Raw genomic sequence first — 22,025 nt, forward strand, 5'->3', positions numbered from 1 at the left:
TTGTGTTAAATTGAATATATAATCTCATTGCTCGTATGGAATAAATTTCGGGACATGAAATTCCTTCTGTTAAATGTGGGTTTACGCTAAATCAAGGTCGTGCAAAATAGGATTTATACATGTATGGGATTACAGATGAAAAGGTTCTGCATCAAGTTGGTGAGAGGATAATGATTTGGTAAAACTTCCTCAACTCATTCACACAGTTGTTATGAAAATGAAAACCTACAGCCTGTTTTCCAGTCTTTGACCGGGTCAGGGATGTAATGAATGAACCATATAGGCTATTATTACAATGGGGTCGCCAATCCCAAGGTCATATTAATGACTGATAAATGCTACGAAATGATAATGGAGAGTGTTGCTGGAATGAAAGATGACAGGGAAAACCGGAGTACCCGCAGAAAAACCTGTCCCGCCTCTGCTTTGTCCAGCCCAAATCTCACATGGAGTGACCGGGATTTGAACTACGGTATCCAGCAGTGAGAGGCCGACGCGCTGCCGTCTGAGCCATGGAGGCTTTGTACAGTTGTTATGTGAGGTGAATATATGTTTGTATGTGTGCGGGCAGGGGGGCAGGACATGAATATGATGAGCTGCATGGAATAGATGTAGGCTACAGTAAGTTCCTATAAATTAAAATTTTATTACTGTTAGTTGACACAGGCCTATCTCAAATTGGTCTATGGTCAGACAGTGCTAACTACATCACCTAAAACATCACATTTCTTTTAAAAGATTGATAAGTTAATAACATTGGTTTTCCTGTTTAATTTCTCTGTCAAATTTTGAAAGAAAGAAATATAACCTTCATCTTTGTCATATATGCTAAAATGGTAATTTGGTGCTGCTTGTCATGCTGGTGATCTTTATGAGCTTTAAATTTCAGTTTTGTTCCGTATTGAAGTGCAATTATAAGATTAAATTGACAAGAGGGTCTACCTTTTCAATACAATATATCAAGTAAATATCACATAAGTCTCGGGGCTAGTTTCATCCACTTAGTGGCCATCTTCAGCCAAATAAAATTAAACAGATCATGTGATAACAAAAACATATTGTTGGTGCCAGGACAAAACCTCCTATGTGAAATATTTTAGCTTAGAATTTGGCCGGTAAGGTTCTGTCATCTAAGATGCAATATTGTGTGAATATTGTCGAGGCATTCTCGCTCTTCATAATGTACACTAGTGTCCAAAAGTTAAGCATAAGTTACGAGTAAGCAGGGCAACAGGAAGTAGACCGCAAATTGCATGACATTTGCACCTACCAACCTTACATGTTCACTCTGTATAGGAAAGGAGTGTTCCCTGCTTTGATTAGCGGCGTAACCGCAAAGTAAACTGAGCCAGTGCCTGCGCCCCATATTCCCTCAGTCATGTTTGCCCTGTTATAGTGTGCGGAGTGTAGCCTCGTGGTGAACGTGACAACATAATGGCACAACGACGCCATTTGGACACCGTTTTGCAGGGTAGAATACTCGGCCGCCTGGAAGCAGACCAGACACAGACCGAAGTTGCCATATCCTTGAATATGCCACAAAGTGTCATTTCCAGGCTTTTGAGATGATTTTGAGACACAGGAGATGTTTGTCGTAGGCCAAGGGTAACCACCCCTCCCCACAGCAGGACCGATATCTGGCCTTAATCGCCCAACGAAATTACACCTGCAAGACAATTGTCGGCGGAGCTTGCAGCCATCTCAGGGGTTGCAGTTTCCCGGCAAACTGTGTACCAGAGGCTCAGAACAGCAGGGCTCCGCTCACTCTAGCACAGAGATGGGGCCGTTTACTGTGGAGCCGTCAACATCAAAACTGGACCATGAATGAATGGAGGCACGTGCTCTTCACAGATGAATCCCGCTTCAGTTTGCAGAACAATTCCCTTCGCACATTAAGCTGGAGAGAATTGGGTAGCCGTTACAACCACAGGAACATCACGAAACGGAACCAGTATGGTGGTGACGGCGGCGGCGGTGGCATGTTGAATGGCCGTACAGACCTGCACATCTTCATGGGTGGTCCGAGGAATGCTGTTAATGTTCGGAGATACAGGGATGAGGTACTGAGACCACATGTTTGCCTCTTGAGAGGTGCGGTTGGTCCAGACTTCCTCTTAATGGATGATAATGCCCGGCCGCACCGCACCGCACTGCTCTGGTGGATGAATTTCTGGCTGGGGAAGACATTCATCGCATGGACTGGCCAGCGAGGTCAGTGGATCTGAATTGTATAGAACATGCCTGGGATGCATTGGGGAGGCGAATTGCATCCCGTCAGCCTCCACCAAGGACCCTCCAAGACCTTCGCATTGCTCTTTCGGAGGAATGGGATCGACTGCCACAGGAGCTCTTGGACCATCTGATAGAGAGCAAGCCACGTTGCTGCGAAGCATGTGTGGCCATTAGGGGTAACCATACACCCTATTAACAGCATATTTTGTTGTGGAAGACATTGCCAAGTTTTGTTAGTTGTTGTCAAAGGTGTACCTTAGCTATCAGAACCTTTCGGACACTGTTTTTTGGACAAGTTGTGTGATGTATGGTGTGTGATTCAGGTTCCATTTGTTCAGCAAACCGTCTGACATTCCTATTAGGCGGTATGGCCTCATTTAGTGATTATGCTTAACTTTTTGACACTAGTGTATGTGCTGCAGGTCAGTATATCTCCAAAAACATTACTCACATAGGAGGTTTTGTCCCGGCAACGACAATATGTATAACAGACAAAGACAATGTTGCAGCAATAAGTGTAACATTAAATTACACATAATAACAAAATTTATGGTTATATTCTTCTTGTCATAGTATGCCGTCTTAAAGTTCACTTAAGACATCAGGCAGAGAAGTAAATCTGGAAATGATAGCCAGAATTAGGAATGAATAAACATACATCCATACATTATCATTATAGACTGTTATGCCTTTCAGCGTTCAGTCTGCAAGCCTCTGTGAATTTACTAAACGTCGCCACAATCCTCGATTTGCAACTAGTACTTTGGCCTCATTTAGTTTTATACTTCTCATCTTTTAATCATTAGAAACTGAGTCTAACCATCGTCGTCTTGGTCTACCTCTACTTCTCTTACCCTAATTAACAGAGTCCATTATTCTCCTAGGTAACCTATTCTCCTCCATTCGCCCCACATGACCCCACCACCAAACCTGGTTTATGCGTACAGCTTCATCCATCGAATTCATTCCTAAATTAGCCTTTATCTCCTCATTCCAAGTACTTTCCTGCCACTGTTCTGACCTGTTTGTACCAGCAATCATTCTTGCTACTTTCATGTCTGTTACTTCTAACTTATGAATAAGATATCCTGAGTCCACCCAGCTTTCGCTCCCGTAAAGCAAAGTTGGTCTGAAAACAGACCGATGTAAAGATAGTTTCGTCTGGGAGCTCACTTCCTTCTTACAGAATACTGTTGATCGCAACTGCGAGCTCACTACATTAGCTTTACTGCCCCTTGATTCAATCTCACGATATTACCATCCTGGGAGAACACACAACCTAAATACTTGAAATTATTGACCTGTTCAACTTTGTATCACCAATCTGACATTCAGTTCTCTTGAATTTCTTACCTACTGACATCAATTTAGTCTTTGAAAGGCTAATTTTCATACCGTACTCATTGCAAATAGTTTCAAGTTCCAAGATATTATACTGCAGGCTTTCGGCACAATCTGCCATTAAGACCAAGTGGTCAGCATAGGCCAGACTGCTTACTACATTTCCACCTAACTGAATCCCTCCCTGCCATTTTATACCTTTCAGGAGGTGATCCATATAAACTACAAACAGCAAAGGTGAAAGATTACAGCCTTGTCTCGAGTTGGCCGTGCGCGTAGAGGCACGCGGCTGTGAGCTTGCATCCGGGAGATAGTAGGTTCGAATCCCACTATCGGCAGCCCTGAAAATGGTTTTCCGTGGTTTCCCATTTTCACACCAGGCAAATGCTGGGGCTGTACCTTAATGAAGGCCACGGCCGCTTGCTTCCAACTCCTAGGCCTTTCCTATCCCATCGTCGCCATAAGACCTATCTGTGTCGGTGCGACCTAAAGCCCCTAGCAAAAAAAAAAAAAAAAAAAAAAAAAAAAAAAAAAAAAAAAAAAACCAGCCTTGTCTAACTCCTGTAAGTACCCTGAACCAAGAACTCATTCTACCATCAATTCTCACTGAAGCCCAATTGTCAACATAAATGCCTTTGATTGATTTTAATAATCTACCTTTAATTCCATAGTCTCCCGGTATAGCGAATATCTTTTCTCTTGGTACCCTGTCATAGGCTTTCTCTACATCTACGAAACATAAACACAACTGCCTATTCCTCTGGTGGCATTTTTCAATTACCTGGCGCATACTGAAAATCTGATCCTGACAGCCTGGTTTTCATCCAACTTCTTCTCAACGACTGATCGCACCCTCCCTTCCAAGATGCCAGTGAATTCTTTGCCTGGTATACTAATCAATGAGATAACTCGATAGTTGTTGCAATCCTTCCTGTTCCCTTGCATAGGTGCAATTACTGCTTTTGTCCAATCTGAAGGTACCTTACCAACACTCCATGCTAATCTTACTACTCTATGAAGCCATTTCATCCCTGCCTTCCCACTATACTTCACCATTTCAGGTCTAATTTCATCTATTCCTGCTGCTTTATGACAATGGAGTTTCCACTTCCTCAAGCGTAATTTCATCAACAGAATTTTCCTCCTCCCCATGAGCTTGGCTGTTCGCAACACCACCAGGATGATTTCCTTTTACATTGAGATAATGTTCAAAATATTCCCTCCATCTCTCCAGTGATTCCCTGGGATCTATTATGAGTTCACCTGAATAACTCAAAACACTGTTCATTTCCTTTTTCCCTCCCTTCCTAAGATTCTTTATTACTGTCCAGAAAGGTTTCCCTGCTGCTTGACCTAGCCTTTCCAGGTTATTACCAAAATCTTCCCACGACTTCTTTTTGGATTCAACAGCTATTTGTTTCACTCTGTTTCTTTGATCTAAGTACATATCCCTGTCTGCCTCGGTCCTTGTTTGGAGCCATTTCTGATAAGCCTTCTTTTTACGTTTACAAGCTGCTCTCACTTCATCATTCCACCAAGATGTTCACCTTTTTCCATCTTTACACACAGTTGTTCCTAGGAATTCCCTTGCTGTTTCTACTACAGCATCTCTGTATGCCACCCATTCATTTTCTATATCCTGAACCTGCTTGCTGTCTACTGTTCGACACTTCTCACTAATCATATCCATGTACTTCTGTCTAATTTCCTCGTCCTGGATATTTTCTACCCTTATTCGTTTGCTGACAGATTTCACTTTCCCTACCTTAGGCCTAGAGATACTTAGTTCACTACAGATTAGATAATGGTCTGTACCATCGAAAAATCCCCGGAAAACTCGTACATTCCTAACAGATTTCCTGAATTCAAAGTCAGTTAAGATATAGTCTATTATGGATCTGGTACCCCTAGCCTCCCACGTGTAGCGGTGAATAGCCTTATGCTTGAAGAATGTATTCGTAACTTCTAAACCCATACTAGCACAGAAGTCCTGCAAACGCTTCCCATTCCCATTAGCTTCCATATCTTCCCCACATTTACCAATCACCCTTTTGTATCCTTCAGTTCTATTCCCAACTCTCACATTGAAATTGCCCATTAGCACTTTTCTATCCTTGCTGTTGACTCTGACTGCGATGTCGCTCAATGCTTCATAAAACTAGTCTACTTCATCCTCATCTGCACCCTCACATGGTGAGTACGCGGACACAATTCTAGTCCTAATTCCTCCAACTGACAAATCTACCCACATCATTCGCTCATTTACGTGCCTTACAGAAACTATGTTGCGTGCAATGGTATTCCTGGTGAAGAGCCCTACCCCAGACTCTGCACTTCCTTTTCTAACACCCGTCAAGTACTCTTTATAATCTCCTCTCTCTTCCTCGTTATCTCCCCTTACCCGAATATCACATACTCCTAGCACATCCAGATGCATCCTCTTTGCTGACTCAGCTACTTCTTTCTTTCTTCCATAAACCCCATTAACATTGATAGCTCCCCATCGAATTCCGTTTCGTTCGCCAAGTTGTTTCCAAGGAGTCCCTCGCCTGTCAAATGGGTGTGGGACTCCGTTACTCCCATAGGTCCGAGGCTTGCTTAAAATGTTCTGAGCTCGGTAAATTCATGAAGCAGGATGCTATCCTACTTGCACATAGTCCAAGTGAGTATGTCTCCTCTAATGGGTTATGGACCACCGGTGAATTGTATAGTCCTTGCCGCCTGAGCACAAGGAGGGCCATGACTCAGAATATGTCCGAGATGCCCACTCCCATTCCATAGCAACTGGTATCCCGACTCTCAGGACCACTTACTAGGCCACTCAGCCGTTGCCCATGGTTCACGAACTAGGACGTGACTACAGTAACCCACACCATGAACCATGAATAAACATACAGAAAATAAATTTAAAAGGAGAAAAATTATTTATGAGACTAACCTCTAATGTCTGATGGAGAACAAGCACTGACTTGCTGGAGGAAGCAGGCAGGCTGTGTAACAAAGGAGTGGGTGTAGTGAAGAATGCGGAAGGGGGGGGGGGGGGTGGAAGGAGGAGAGAGGAGATGTCTAAGGTGGGGCTGAAGGATGTGGAAAGAAAGACTGCTGCTGAGAGGGGAATTTAGAGAGATTATAAAAGAAAGAATTCTTTTTATCCAAGACATGATTACTAAAGATAGGAATTAAAAGGTCAAAAAAATGTTTGATTTCTCTGAAATTTCAGTTAGATTGGAGTTAGGATTGAAAAACTGTTCCAGATGTATGACACAATTTTCCATAATATTGAGCAGGGGGCTTTTTTGTATAACTTTGAGAATTTTCATGTCTTGGTTGATATTAGTAAACTTATTGTTAGTATCACCCACGTGCTGTCCCATGGCCGAAAATCTGTTACATTTTAGGGCGTTAACATGCTCTTAAGTGTCTTGTATGGAAGCTCCTACGTGTTTGAACCACATGAGATGCGTTACAATTATTACAATTGAGTCTAGAAACACCTTACTTGGTGAACTTATTGCCATGATTAATTAATTAATTAATTAATTAATTAATTATGCCTTTGTAGGTGGCGAAGTTAGGGCTCTTGGCCCTCTCTTACACTTAACCACTGTAGTGATACATCATTGAGAGCAGAGTTTGAGTACATATTATATAGTAAATAATAACCTACACAAAAATACATTACACTTTTCTAACTCACATTCAATCGATCATTCATTCATCCCAGTCATACAAGTTAGTCAGCTGCATTCAGCAAGTAGTCTCGGCAAGCAGTCTTAAATTTAAGTAATGAGGTGGAATTTCTGACACTGACAGGCGGGGAATTCCAAAATCTAGAACCCGCCACAACCAAGGAATTGTTGTACATAGAGGAGCGGTGAACAGGAATAGAAAGGGAGGAACCAGAGCGGGTATTACTGCTGTGAGAGGAGGACAAATACTTAAGCTGGGATGGTGGTCTGTCTTCAGAGAGCAGTCTGTATATCTGTATCAGTATGTGATACATACGTCGTTTGTCAGGTTTCAGCCATGAAATAGTGTGATAGTATGGGGTGACATGTGTGTCATAACTCAGACTGTATATAAATCTAAGGCAACAATTAAGCGCTCGCTGAAGTTTCGGTCTGCTCTTTTGTTGCGTCTACCAGAATGACGTCACAGTAGTCGAGGACGGGAAGCACTAGCGTTTGTATGAGTTTCACTCTCATATTACAAGGTAAAATATCGCTGTTTCTTTTAACCGAATGAAGTATCGAAAATATTTTTTTTCACACATTCTTAATATATTCATACCAATTTAAAGTTACGTTCATTGTCACTCCTAGATTTCTCACAGTTTTGCTGAATGGAATAACTCTACCATTCAGTATAACTGGAGGAATAGTTTCGTATCTTAGTGTGGCCAACAATTTTTGAGAGCCAATAATGATTGCTTGCGTCTTGGAGGGATTAAGAAGGAGGGAATTTTTCAAGGAGTAAGCGTTAAGTCGCTGAAGGTCAGCATTGATGCCTGCTATGGCATGCGGCAAATCAGAGGTCTTACAGTGACAGTAAATTTGTAAGTCGTCCGCGTAAAGATGGTAGCTACAATTCTTTAAATTAGATGAAATGTCATTTATATACAAAATAAAGAGCAATGGGCCTAAACACTACCCTGCGGCATGCCTTCCTTCCTGGTTAGCCAGTGAGAGGTTTGATCAAGGGTTATAATTTATTGCGCGCGATTTTTGAGGTACGATGAAAATAAATTAATAGTTTGTTGATCGAAGTAGTAAGATTGCATCTTGTTTAATAGAGTCTTGATGTTTATAGTGTCAAATGCGCTACTGAAATCGAGGAGAGTAAGTATTGTCACCAGTCTTTGGTCCATTGCGTGCCGTATGTCATCAGTCACTTTGAGCAGGGCAGTTGCTGTGCTGTGTCCCTTCTTGAAGCCAGATTGCAATGGGTCTAGGAGAGAATGGTTATTTAAGTATTCCAACACCTGCTCATGAACCAGACGCTCGAGTGCTTTGGAAATCGCTGGTAAGATAGAAATTAGTCTGTAGTCGGATGGTAGGGAGGGGTCAGGTTTCTTAGGCACAGGGATAACATTAGCTAGTTTCCATAGTGAAGGAAAGGTTCCGTTTTTAAGGCAGTAGTTGAAAATGTGGGTAATAATTGGTAAAACAGCACCAATAATGTTGTGTAAGAAAGTTATAGGGATATCATCCACTCCTCTGGCTTTTCATTTGATAGAATATAATACTTTTTTAACTTTATTAGCAGTAACAGGGTGGAATGTGAAATGTTGTTGGTCGGGTAAAGGGTTCATAACGGAGTTGGGTACTGAGTTTGGGGAATTTAGTATATTAGGGGGTGTTCTTTCTTCAGTAAAATTCTCATTTAACTTATCGAGTGTTTATGCCTGGCACATGGGGTTGTTGTCGAGGTTTCCCTATGCCTAAGGAATGAAGCGTGTTCCAAGCACTGCTAGAATTCATGTTTGCAGTCATGTTTTGCAAATATGTAAATTTACGGTTTCTGACGAATTGTTTAACTCTATTTCTAAGGACCCGATAATTTTCGAAGTCACTTTGGTCACGAGTTTGTTTAAAGCGTCGGTGTAAAATATGTGTTTCTGTTACCAGTTTTGAAGGCTAATTTGACGTCTTGCTTTTTAAATATGTTTGTGATTTGGTGGACTTGTAGATAAAAGATTGTGAGTTTTTTTTTCTTTTGTTAAGGTGGTTGAAAGTTTATGTTTATTAATGATTTTCTCTATAACAGAGCTGTTGTAGCCATTAAATTTAGCTATATTGCGAATGGTGTTTTTAAGTTCTGTTTTAGACAGTGGGATGCTAAAAGCGTGGTGTACCATACTATGGTATGCTGCTCATTTATGGGCATGTGGGTGTATGGAATCTTGATGGGTTGCGTTAGCGGTTTGTATTGGTTTTCTAAAAATCTTATTGCTAAGTGAACCAGGTTGTCTGATGACCTTTAGATCTATATAATTGAGTTTTTCGTTGTTTTCTGATTCTAGTGTAAACTTGATATGTGGGTCAATGTGATTAAGGTTGGATAGAGTGGTGATGGCGTCGGTTGCACTTTCGTTCATGATCAGAAATATGTCATCCACATATCTTGTCCAAAAATAATATTACTAAAGATGTTATTATTAATTTTGGTGTGTTCTAAATGATCCAGATAGATTTCAGCTCAGTTGCCTGATGTCGGCGATCCCATACCTAACCCATTTTGCTGACAAATGGTATTGTCAAATGTGAAATAATTATTCAAAACCATTTTCAGAATAGAGATGAAATCTTGAATTTCTAGTGAACTCAGACCACTGTATTTATTTAAATTGTTGTGAGTAATGGGACAGATTTTAGAATTTGGGATGCTTGGGTGCATGTTAACAATATCGAAGGAATGGAGAGATTAGTTGAGTTGAATAGTAACATGATTTAGTTTTTCAACCAATTCATTAGTGTTCTTCATGGAATTACCAAATAAAAAATTGTAATTTCTTTTGAGGAAATGTTGAATGTACTGTGAAATTTTATGTAAAGGACTGGGTCTGTAATTAATGATGGATATATAAAACTGATGTTCCCATCCGACCCAGAAGTTCACTAATATCAACCAAGACATGAAAATTCTCAGTTATACAAAAAGGCCCCTTGCTCAATATCACAGAAAATGGTTTTTTTCCATCTGGAACAGTTTTTCAATCTAAATGAAATTTCAGAGATATCAAACTTTATTTGAACTTTAATTCCTACCTTCAGTAATCATGTCTCAGATAAAAAGAATTCTTTCTTTTATAATCTCTTTATATTCCCCTCTCAGCAACTGTCTTTCTTTCCACATCCTTCAGTCCCACCTTAGACACCTCTTCTCCAATACCTCCCCCTCCCTTAATTCCCCTCTCTCCCTTCCTTCCCTACCTACTCCCTTGTTTACATTGCCTGCTTCCTACAGCAAGTCAGTGCTTGTTCTCCAGCAGACATTAGAGGTGAGTCTCGTTAATAATTTTTCTCATTTTAAATTTCTTTTCTGTATGTTATTCATTCCTAATTCTCACTATCATTTCCAGATTTCCTTCTTTGCCTGAGGTCCTAAGTGAACTCTTAAGACATCATATCATGACAAGAAGATCATAACCATAAATTTTGTTATTATATGTAATTTAATGTTATAATTATTCCTGCAATATTGTCTTTGTCTGGTATACATATGTTTTAGTTATCACATGATCTGTTTTATTTTATTTGGCTGAAGATGGCTACTAAGTGGCTGAAACTTGTCCCAAGACTTATGTAATATCATTTACTTGATATATTGTATTTACTTAATTTTGCTATTGTTTCAGGGTTGCTGTAGTAGCCAAAAAATATGAACCTGAAACTAACGAAACAGAAAAGTGGTATGGAATTAAGTACAAGTTGGAAAAAATTTCTCCCATCATTGTAAATGTAAGTATTATAACCGGAACCGAAATAGAATTAGTAATAGAGTGCTCTTGTGTGATATAAATTTGATTCATTGTGGAAATTCTTGAAATTTCATTTAGAAACTCATATTCTTCTTCTACTTTCAATTATGACTATTAAAGAAAGATATGTTGGGCAATTTATATGATATTGTTGCTTAATCAAAATTAATACCTCATCAAGTTGGGAAAATGGGGGCTTGGGGTTTAAAAAGTCTTAGGATCAAGATGAAAAACAGAACTGAGTTTCAGAACCATAGACTGAAAAAAATCGGTACACATTTTAGATGATCGTATGATCTCCCATAATCATTGGCTTTGAACTCCAGAGGATGTGTTCAAGTTGACGCAAGATGTATCCTATTTAAGTACCGTATTTCTCTGAATCCAAGACATTATTTTTTTTTTCTTTTTGCAGAATTTGTAAAAAATCAAGGGTCGTCTTGTATTCGCGACGTAACAGTAATGAACACCATTGGCAGCTACCATGGTTACCATGCAGCTTCACTTCACTTCACTTCACTCACTTCACACACACACACACACACACACACACACACACACACAGAGCCCCACAACATGCGCACACAAAACTCGACCTTCAATATCAGCGTCTTTATTATGCATCTCTAGTCGCTGCAGTTGATTGTACAGTGCCTCTGCATAACGTCACTGATTGTTGGAAAATTGTGAAGACAGAATGACATTCTACTACCCCTTACAAAAATGTTTCTCAAATTTACCAACATAGAACAAGACCTGACCATCATAAAAAAATTAAAAAAGGGCAGCTTAATGAACACACATGAAGTTCTATACTTTCATCTAGACTAACTTATAAAGAAAAATGATAACCTTAATGAGGCTATAGAATATAAGAACCCGTTATATGATCAAATTCCGGTGTATTTGAAAATGCTTGAAAAAGATCACGAGAAAAGAATTGGGATCTCTCCACCTCCAGATAACCGTACGACGTATTCCTCCTCCTTTGAAGCTGAAGGTAACAACAAGGAAGTTAATGACACACCAATATCTCCCGCTCCTCCACCTCCTCAAGTACGTGAACAAGAAAGAACGCATCACTTCTACACCAGACACAAGACCGTAAAAAAGGAGATAGTGTTCCAGAGGAAAGCAGATTTAAAAAGAATTGACAACTAGGAATTAGTGATATTTTCATCTGCAATAGTAATAGGAGGAGCCACATTATGAAATCTAGATTTCTTCATTTCGACAATTACTTATAAATGTGTAATTTTTAAATTGTTTTTTTTTCCCATGAACTTTTTAAGAAAAGGAATATTCATTAGGGCATATTCTCTATGGTCTATTGTAAAAGTGTTTCCTTGACAACTGCTTTCAATTGTAGAAAAATTTATATATTTTCTCTTGAATATTTTGTTTTTAATTTTGTCATTTAATCTTCTTATGTTAAGTTTAAGGACACTTCCACTCAAGCATTGATGCTTTTTCTATATATGAATTTTTCATCTAAACAGTGTTCTTTGGCTGAAGACGTTAATAATATACTAAATATGTACCAATTTTAACCAATAAGTTGCCTTAAGGAATTAATGTATTGACAAGGTGGAAAATAAAAAATACTCAGTTGTGAATCTATTGAAGTGCGATACGGACCATGAAGCTGATTTTATGAATTTTAGGTGTTGACAGGTTCTGCTCTGCAAATTCTTTGTTCCACTCCATTTGCTTGTTGTGATTTAACCCATATTCTTTGACCACATGAGTGTTGTTCTTTGTTCACGAAGTTGGCGTTCCTTGAATGTTTTGGCCTTTTAAGGTTATGAAATATTTTAAGGAAGTGTTCGAGTTTTTGTGTTATAACTTCATGCTTCACAGTTTCCTGTATTCGTTGGACTAATTACAATCGTTCAAGTGAAAGGGTATACTGCTATTAGCGAAGCCCATTATACTATAAAGAAGAACTACATTCGTTCCAAGTGTGTGGTGTGTGTACATTTTTTACCATGTGCATATTCTGTGTTCACGAGGTTAGCGTCATGTTCATTTAGACTTTGTGTGCTTTGACATGATTTAATGAAGTGTTTGACTGCTTTGAGTGTTTGTTATAATTTTATGTGATGTTCAGTGATCCAGGTTCCTTTCGATGTTTCAATAGATATAGAGACATTTGTTCTTGAACATTTTCATATGCTATATTCCTGTTGTAGATTATCATGAATAAATCCGACAAGAAACAGTACTTCCAGTCATTTAAGGAATCATATTCTGTTGATTTTCTGTGCTGCATACTAAAATCAAGAAAGGGGCATAAATTGGCCTTTTGCACGGTATGTCTGTGTGTGATATTAATATTGCACATGGTGGAAGAAACAGTTTAAGTAATCATGTGAAGTGCGGTTAACACGTAAGTTTCGTTAAATCGAAGAAGGATACCCGGAAAATCAACACCTTTTTTGCCAAGTCTGGAAACATTGACAGTGACATTATTAGAGCCGAGTGTTTGTTTACTTCCTTTTTGGTGGAACACAATGTGCCATAAGTGCGGCTGATCATGCTGGTGCATTAATTAAGATGATGTTTCCCACATCAGAAGTTGCAAAGAAATACAGCTGTGGTCACACGAAAATGACATGCATTGTAAAATAAAATGTCACTGTCAATGTTTCCAGACTTGGCAAAAAAGGTGTTGATTTTCCGGGTATCCTTCTTCGATTTAACGAAACTTATGTGTTAACCGCACTTCACATGATTACTTAAACTGTTTCTTCCACCATGTGCAATATTAATATCACACACAGACATACCGTGCAAAAGGCCAATTAATGCCCCTTTCTTGACCTCAGCTATCATCCACCCGTTACACAAAAAGGGCGACAAATCAGATCTCAACAACTACAGAGGGATTTCCCTTGTATCAGTGACATACAAGATACTCTCCAAAGTATTACTCACAAGAGTAGAGGCTCAACTAGACTCCTGCATCGGAGAGTACCAGGCTGGGTTTCGCAAGTCAAGGTCATGCGCTGAACAAATCCTGAACCTCAAAACCGTCATCACTTACAAAAACCTAAGCACCTCACCCTACGTGGCAACATTTGTTGACTTTCAGAAGGCCTACGATTCAGTAGATAGAGAGTCACTCTTCCAGGCACTTGCTGAACTGGGACTAGATAAGAAAACCTTGAATCTAGTGAAAGCAACTCTTACCAACACTACAGCCAGAATCAAATTCAGAGGGGAACTGTCCCAGAGCTTTGAGATCAAAACAGGTGTTAGACAAGGGGATGGCCTGTCTCCTCTTTAACTGCCTACTTGAGAAAGTCATTCGTGCGTGGACGAAAATGCTAAAGGATGACTCTGGATTGAGAATTGGCTACAAGAAAGACAAGTTAACAGTTAACTGTTTAGCCTTCGCAGACGACCTTACACTCCTGGCATCCAGTGTGGAGGAAGCTACCCATCAACTATCCTCTCTCGACCACATAGCCGCTAAAGTAGGGCTGAAGATCACCATCAACAAAACACAGTTTATCACCAACATCAAAGATGCACCCAAATCAATCCCACTGGGGGACAAAACAGTACAAAGGACTAACTCCTTCAAATACCTAGGAGAATGGATAACCCCAAACATGAATGAAGATCAGGCCATGAACAGCAGATGCATCAAATTGGAAAATGCCTACCACCTATGTAAGAGTATGTACAAATCCAAATCCCTCTCAGTTAACATCAAAATCAGGCATTACACTACTGTAGTGAGACCATCAGTACTATATGCCTCAGAATGCCTAAACATGGTAAGAAAAGGGCAACTTAGAAAACTGGAGCTGAAGGAAAGGAAGATCCTGAGAAAAATCATGGGCCCTATTAAAGAAGAAGGCAAGTACAGAATCAGGCACACAAAGAACTGTACCAACAGTTGGAGAGCATTACAACATCTATGAGGAAGAGGAGATTGAACTTCTATGGTCATGTCATGAGAATGGACAATCAGAGGCTCACCTCCAGAATCTTCCACACCATCTCTAGAGGGAAAGCGACTAATGCCAAGTGGGCAAGACTCGTCAGAAAAGACCTTCAAGAATTGGACATTGCTCCCAATGAAATTTATGACAGGAATAGGTACAGAACGTTGATCAGAACATCAAACTCTCTCCAGTCACTAACAGAAAAAACAGTACGTCCGGGAGGAGGTGTGAAATGGACCCAGGCGCGAAAAGACTTTCACAGTGCAAGGATGAAGGAGTACTGGTCAAAGAAGAAAGCTGCTAGAGATAAGAACCACGTGGTCCATAGCAGGCCCAAACGGAACTAAAAAAAAAAAAAAAAAAAAAAAGGGCAAAAAATGCATCTGAAGTTGTTCAATGCCTTCAGAGCAAACCATTTTCTTTGGCAATGGATGGAAGCAGTGATATGAATGCCATGTTGTATCCTATTGTTCTACGATATTCCGCGGGAAAAAGTAGTGAGCACTGTGCTGTTCATACCAGCGTTAGACGGGGACTCAACAGGGCGAAACATAGGTAAGCTGATGTTATCACAGCTGAATTCTCATAACATACCAACTGAAAACTGTGTGGCTTTCTGCTCCGACAATGCTCCTCTTATGATAGGACACAAAAATGGGGTTTCAGCAGTTCTGAAGGAAGTTGAACCAGGTATTGTGGTCATAGGTTGAATTTGCCGCCTGATTAATCTAGCAGCTGCAAAAGGTGCGGGAACATTACCACTTAAAGCGGATGAGATCCTTGTTGATATATCTTAGTTCTTAGAGAAGATTGTTAAAAGGAAAGAACGCCTTCAGAAATTTCAGAATTTGCACAATATTTTTTTTTTCTATTTGTTTTACATCGTACCGACACAGATATGTCTTATGGCGACGATGGGATAGGAAGGGCCTAGGAAGTGGAAGGAAGCAGCCGTGGGCTTAAGGTACAACCTCGGCATTTGCCTGGTGTGAAAATGGGAAACCACGGAAAATCATCTTCAGGACTGCCGACAGTGGGGCTCGAACCCACTATCTCCCGATTACTGGATACTGGCCGCACTTAAGCGACTGCAGCTATTGAGCTCGGTGCTTGCACAATAAAGAGGCAAAGAAAATTCTGAAGCATGTACATACTAGGTGGTTATCTTTAGGCAGATGTTTGGATAGACTACTGGACCAGTGGGATCCGCTTCTTTCCTTCTTTCTTGAAGGAGCAAGTAACATTTCCACAAGCTTGACATCTTTCAGAATACCTAGAGTTGAACAAAGTGGATCCAAAGAGTATCAAAAGAAGAGAATTTTTGATTCTGCTACTACACATACCCCTAAAAGAATAGCATATTCTTCCAAATGTGACAAACCCATCATAAAAAGTAAGACTTCTGCTACAATATGTGAGGAAACCTCTTCTGTGAACCATGTGACCTTGCCACGGTGGGGAGGCTTGCGTGTCCCAATGTTGTAGATCGCCGAGCCGCAGGTGCAACCATATCGGATGGGTATCTGTTGAGAGACAAGACTAATGAATGGTTCATCGAAAGGGGGATAGCAGCCTTTCGGTAATTGCAAGGGCGGCAGTCTAGATGATTGACTGATACGGCCTTGTAATAATACTCAACATGGCTTAGCTGTGTTGATACTGCTACACGGCTGAAAGCAACGGGAAACTACACCCGTAACTACCTCCCGAGGACATGCAGCTCTCTCTGTATGAATGGTGTACTGATGATGGCTTCCTCCTGGGTAAAATATTCCGGAGGTAAACTAGTCCCCCATTCGGATCTCTGGGTGGGGACTACACGAGAGGGGGCGATCATCAGGAAGATGGATACTGACCTTCTGCGAGTCGGAGCGTGGAATGTTAGAAGTTTGAATCGTTGTGGTAGGTTAGAGAATTGGAAAAGGGAGATGGATAGGCTAAAGTTAGATGTAGTTGGTATAAGTGAAGTACGTTGGCAGGAAGAACAAGATTTTTGGTCAGGCGACTACCGAATTATCAACACAAAATCAAACAGGGGAAATGCAGGAGTTGGTTTAATAATGAATAAGAAAATAGGGCAGCGGGTAAGCTACTACGACCAGCATAGTGAAAGAATTATTGTCGTTAAGAAAAGACACCAAAGCAATGACCACCACAGTAGTGCAGGTCTATATGCCTACTAGTTCAGCGGATGATGAAGAAATCGAAAGAATATATGAGGAGATAGAAGTTTTAATAAAATTTGTAAAAGGTGACGAGAATCTAATCGTGATGGGAGACTGGAATGCAGTGGTAGGCCAAGGAAGAGAAGGTAATACAGTAGGAGATTTTGGATCGGGACAAAGGAACGAAAGAGGAAGTCGGCTGGTTGAATTCTGCACTGATCATAATTTAGTCCTTGCCAATACTTGGTTCAAACACCACAAACGACGGCTGTATACATGGACGAGACCTGGAGACATGGAAGGTATCAAATAGACTTCATTATGTTGAGGCAGAGATTCAAAAACCAGGTGTTGGATTGCAAAACTTTCCCAGGAGCAGACGTGGACTCTGACCACAACTTGTTGGTCATGAAATGCCATCTGAAGTTGAAGAAATTGAAGAAAGGAAAGAATGCAAAAAGATGGGATCTAGACAAGTTGAAAGAAAAGAGTGTGAGAGATTGCTTCAACGAACATGTTGCAGAAGGACTAAATGAAAAGGCTGAAGGAAACACTATAGAGGAAGAGTGGAGAGTCATGAAAAATGAAGTCAGCAGGGCTGCTGAAGAAATGTTAGGAAGGAAGAAAAGATCGACTAAGAATCAGTGGATAACTCAGGAGATACTAGACCTGATTGATGAACGATGAAAATACAGGAATGCTAGAAATGAAGAGGGCAGAAAAGAATATAGGCGATTAAAGAATTAAGTGGATAGAAAGTGCAAGGTAGCTAAGGAAGAATGGCTGAAGGAGAAGTGCAAGGATGTCGAAGGCTGTATGGTCCTGGGAAAGGTAGATGCTGCATACAGGAAAATCAAGGAAACCTTTGGAGAAAGGAAATATAGGTGTATGAATATCAAGAGCTCAGATGGAAAGCCACTTCTAGGGAAAGAAGACAAAGCAGAAAGATGGCAGGAGCATATCCAACAGTTGTATGAAGGTAAAGATGTAGATAATTTGGTTCTGGAACATGAAGAGGCTGTTGATGCTGATGAAATGGGAGACCCAATTTTGAGGTCAGTTTGACAGAGCTGTGAGTGACCTAAATAGGAACAAGGCACCTGGAATTGATGACATTCCCTCTGAATTACTGACTGCCTTAGGAGAAACCAGCATGCCAAGGTTATTTCATTTAGTGTGCAAGATGTATGAGACAGGAGAAGTCCCATCCGTTCGTCAGAATGTTGTTATACCTATTCCCAAGAAAGCCGGTGCTGACAGATGTGAAAACTACCGCACCATTAGTTTAGTATCTCATGCCTGCAAAATTTTAACATGTATTATTTACAGAAGAATAGAAAAACAAGTTGAAGCTGAGTTGGGAGAAGATCAATTTGGCTTCAGAAGAAATGTAGGAACACGTGAAGCAATCCTGACTTTACGTCTGATCTTAGAGGATCGAATCAAGAAGGACAAGCCCACGTACATGGCATTCGTAAATCTAGAAAAGGCATTCAATAATGTTGATTGGACCAAGCTATTTGTGATTCTGAAGATGATAGGGATCAGATACCGAGAACGAAGAATTATCTACAATCTGTATAAAAATCAGTCTGCAGTGATGAGAATTGAGCGCTTTGAAAAAGAAGCAGCAATCCAGAAAGGAGTGAGGCAAGGCTGCCATTTGTCCCCCTCCTTTTCAATGTTTACATAGAACAGGCAGTAAAGAAAATCGAAGAGAAATTTGGAAAGGGAATCACAGTCCAAGGAGAGGAAATCAAAACCTTGAGATTTGCCGATGATATTGTTATTTTATCTGAGACTGCAGAAGATCTCGAGAAGCTGCTGAATGGTATGGATGAAGTCTTGGGTAAGGAGCACCAGATGAAAATAAATAAGTCCAAAACAAAAGTAATGGAGTGCAGTCGAACAAAGGCAGGTGATGTAGGAAACATTAGATTAGGAAATGAAGTCTTAAAGGAAGTAGATGAATAATGTTACTTGGGTAGTAAAATAAATAATGATGGCAGAAGTAAGGAGGACATAAAATGCAGACTAGCACAAGCAAGGAAGAGCTTTCTTAAGAAAAGAAATTTGCTCACTTCAAACATTGATATCTGAATCAGAAAGATGTTTTTGAAGACTTTTGTGTGGAGCGTGGCATTGTATGGAAGTGAAACATGGATGATAACTAGCTCAGAAAGAAAGAGAATAGAAGCTTTTGAAATGTGGTGTTACAGAAGAATGCTGAAGGTGAGATGGATAGATCGAATCACGAATGAAGAGATACTGAATCGAATTGGTGAGAGAAGATCGATTTGGCTAAATTTGACGAGAAGAAAAGATAGAATGATAGGACACATCTTAAGACACCCAGGACTTGTTCAGTTGGTTTTTGAAGGAAGTGTAGGTGGTAAGAACGGTAGGGGTAGACCAAGGTATGAATATGACAAGCAGATTAGAGCAGGTGTAGGATGTAATAGTTACGTAGTTAGGTTAGCACAGAATAGGGTGGCATGGAGAGCTGCATCAAACCAGGCTATGGACTGATAACTCAAATACACATGTGAGGAAAAATTGTTTGTTCCTATCCTCAAACTTGAACAAGGCCTTTTGCACTTTCCTTCATGTGACTATTCCTGTATTTGACAAATTCATTGTTGCCCTTCAGACTTCTTCCCCACAAGTTCACGTTTTATTAGAGCATCTAATGGATTTGCTAAAGCAGTTGTTCACCGAGTTTAAGCCCAAAATTGTCAAAAGCTCTTCTTTGCTTGAAGTTGAGTAAAACTTGATTCAAAATGAAAGATGAGTTAGTTATTGCTATTAGACTTCGAACATAGTGAACGATCTCCGGACATAGTGAATGATCTCCAGGATGCATATAAATCCCTTTTCTTTTCATCATTGAGAAACGACTTTTGTACTGCCTGTAACTACATCAACAAGTTTCCACTCAAGGATGATGTGTTCAAGAAGTTTCTAGGTTAGACAAAATTGAAGGTGCACAGTTTTCTTCCATTCATTTTTCTTCGAAAATTTTCCTATCATGTTATGCAAGGAAGATAATGAAACTGCAGATGAGGTGGTGAATGAGTTTGGGGCAGTTCACAGCTCTTCAGGTAGATGACACTTTGTTTGGAAATCAAGATGCTGCGAGTGATTCCAGTTGGGCACAAATATCAAGAATTTGTGGAGCCGATGGACTTCTTAAGTATAAGCCTAACCAATTTTTTTAGAGTAATGTTCTCTATCCTCACCATACTCCATAGCAGTGCAGAATGTGAATGTGTTTTCAGCCTCGTGAAGAAAAATAGAACAGAGTTCAGGTCATCCATGTCCAATGAATCTCTGGAGTCTAATTCTATTTTGAAGACCAGGAGTTCTGGTTGCTGTTATGACAAAACATTTTTTCAAGACTTTTGCAGCAAGCTAAAAAGGCCACAACTATGACTTTAAAGTAGAACTTGCATGTGATTTTCAGTGTGTATTATATTATTTCTTGCCTGTGTTTCATTAAATAAGTTTTATTGTGTACAGCCTTTATCAGTTATCGCATATCTGCTTAATTTATCAAGGAAGTCCTGTTATGTATGCTCAAAACTAATATTTACCACGCCTGCTTCTCTTTAACATGGATTTCTTCTTGATTCTTATGTTCATCTACAAATCATTGGCCTATGATGTAAGGAGATATGATTTCATTGAAGTATCCTGTTAAAAGCCTGAATTATTTTGTAGTCCAGAAGTATTATTATTTTCATCAAGCTGGGGTATACACATTAAAATAAGAATAATAATATATACTACCTTTCCAATACTTACCAGTCCTTATATTAAGTATACAAACATTACATTGGTGTTGTTAGTTGGGATATGTTTCGCTTAACTATCGTAAGCATCCTCAACCAAAATAAACCTTAGCCTAATGTTTGGTCAGGGCCCCGATCCTAGTGACCTTAAAGTATATGGCTCCTTAGGATCCGACGTTCACATTAGAGACAATCAGTAGCCTTTAAACTAGTGTGAAAACTACTAACAATTGTACGACATAGCTATGACTAAAAACACAACAATCGTATTGACAGAGGTTAAAACATAAAACACAAACTAGAGCTGATAGTGAAGTAAATAAAATCATACAGGATATCATATTGCTATCAGTCAATCAATAAAAATGTTATGTACATAAAAATGATTATTCCATATTCGTTGGGACGAAGAAGGTAATTAGAATAGTCACCAGTCAAATCTCACTCCACTGCACAGACATGAGAATCGGGTGAAGAAATGACATATTGAAGTTGACTAATGGAGTAATAACACATCACAGGATTGTTCACGCCTGAAACTGCGTATATGTAGAGACAAATATCCAGTTCCTTTAAGCATAGGTTAAAGCCGAAAACATGTGTCCTTGAATTTCTACTGGGAGTTCAACAAAGTCATGGATGGAAAAAATAAGATGCAGTGAGCATCAGTTGAAGTCTGAAAAATGAAAGAGAAAAGATACACTCAGTGCCTTGAAAATTAGTGCGTCCATAAAATGAGAGTCCAAGACCGCTTACCCCTTATGTTGGAAGAGCAGTGACTGGTCATCTTAGGCACTCGAGGAGGTTTGGTAATACCGGAGGGGTATTTGAAGGCTTATAATTGAAAATATTGACGTGGATCAGGTATTTTTAACAAATTTTCAATGGGTTTTCGTCGATATTATGATGCCAATTTTAAGTTAATAATTATTAAAACACGTGGAAATGAAGAATAATTTTGCAGCCGCAAGGATAAACGGCACAACTAAAGCCAGTGTTCGGCTTTAGTGTAAAGCTGAAGATAGCTTAAAAGATGCGTACTGTACAAAAAATTAATTCA

At 39.8% G+C, this 22,025-nt stretch overlaps 1 protein-coding gene across 1 annotated transcript in view; it reads left to right on the plus strand.

The window, feature by feature from the left end:
* Window positions 1-22,025, plus strand: part of Ide (Insulin degrading metalloproteinase) — a 644,148-nt gene that overhangs the window by 291,862 nt on the left and 330,261 nt on the right. The window contains exon 10 of the mRNA XM_067140877.2: window positions 10,931-11,033. Within this exon, the coding sequence (XP_066996978.2) occupies window positions 10,931-11,033 (103 nt within the window). The remainder of the gene's footprint in view (window positions 1-10,930; window positions 11,034-22,025) is intronic.

This window comes from Anabrus simplex, chromosome 2, assembly GCF_040414725.1.
Source record: "Anabrus simplex isolate iqAnaSimp1 chromosome 2, ASM4041472v1, whole genome shotgun sequence".
Taxonomy (NCBI): Eukaryota; Metazoa; Arthropoda; class Insecta; order Orthoptera; family Tettigoniidae; genus Anabrus; species Anabrus simplex.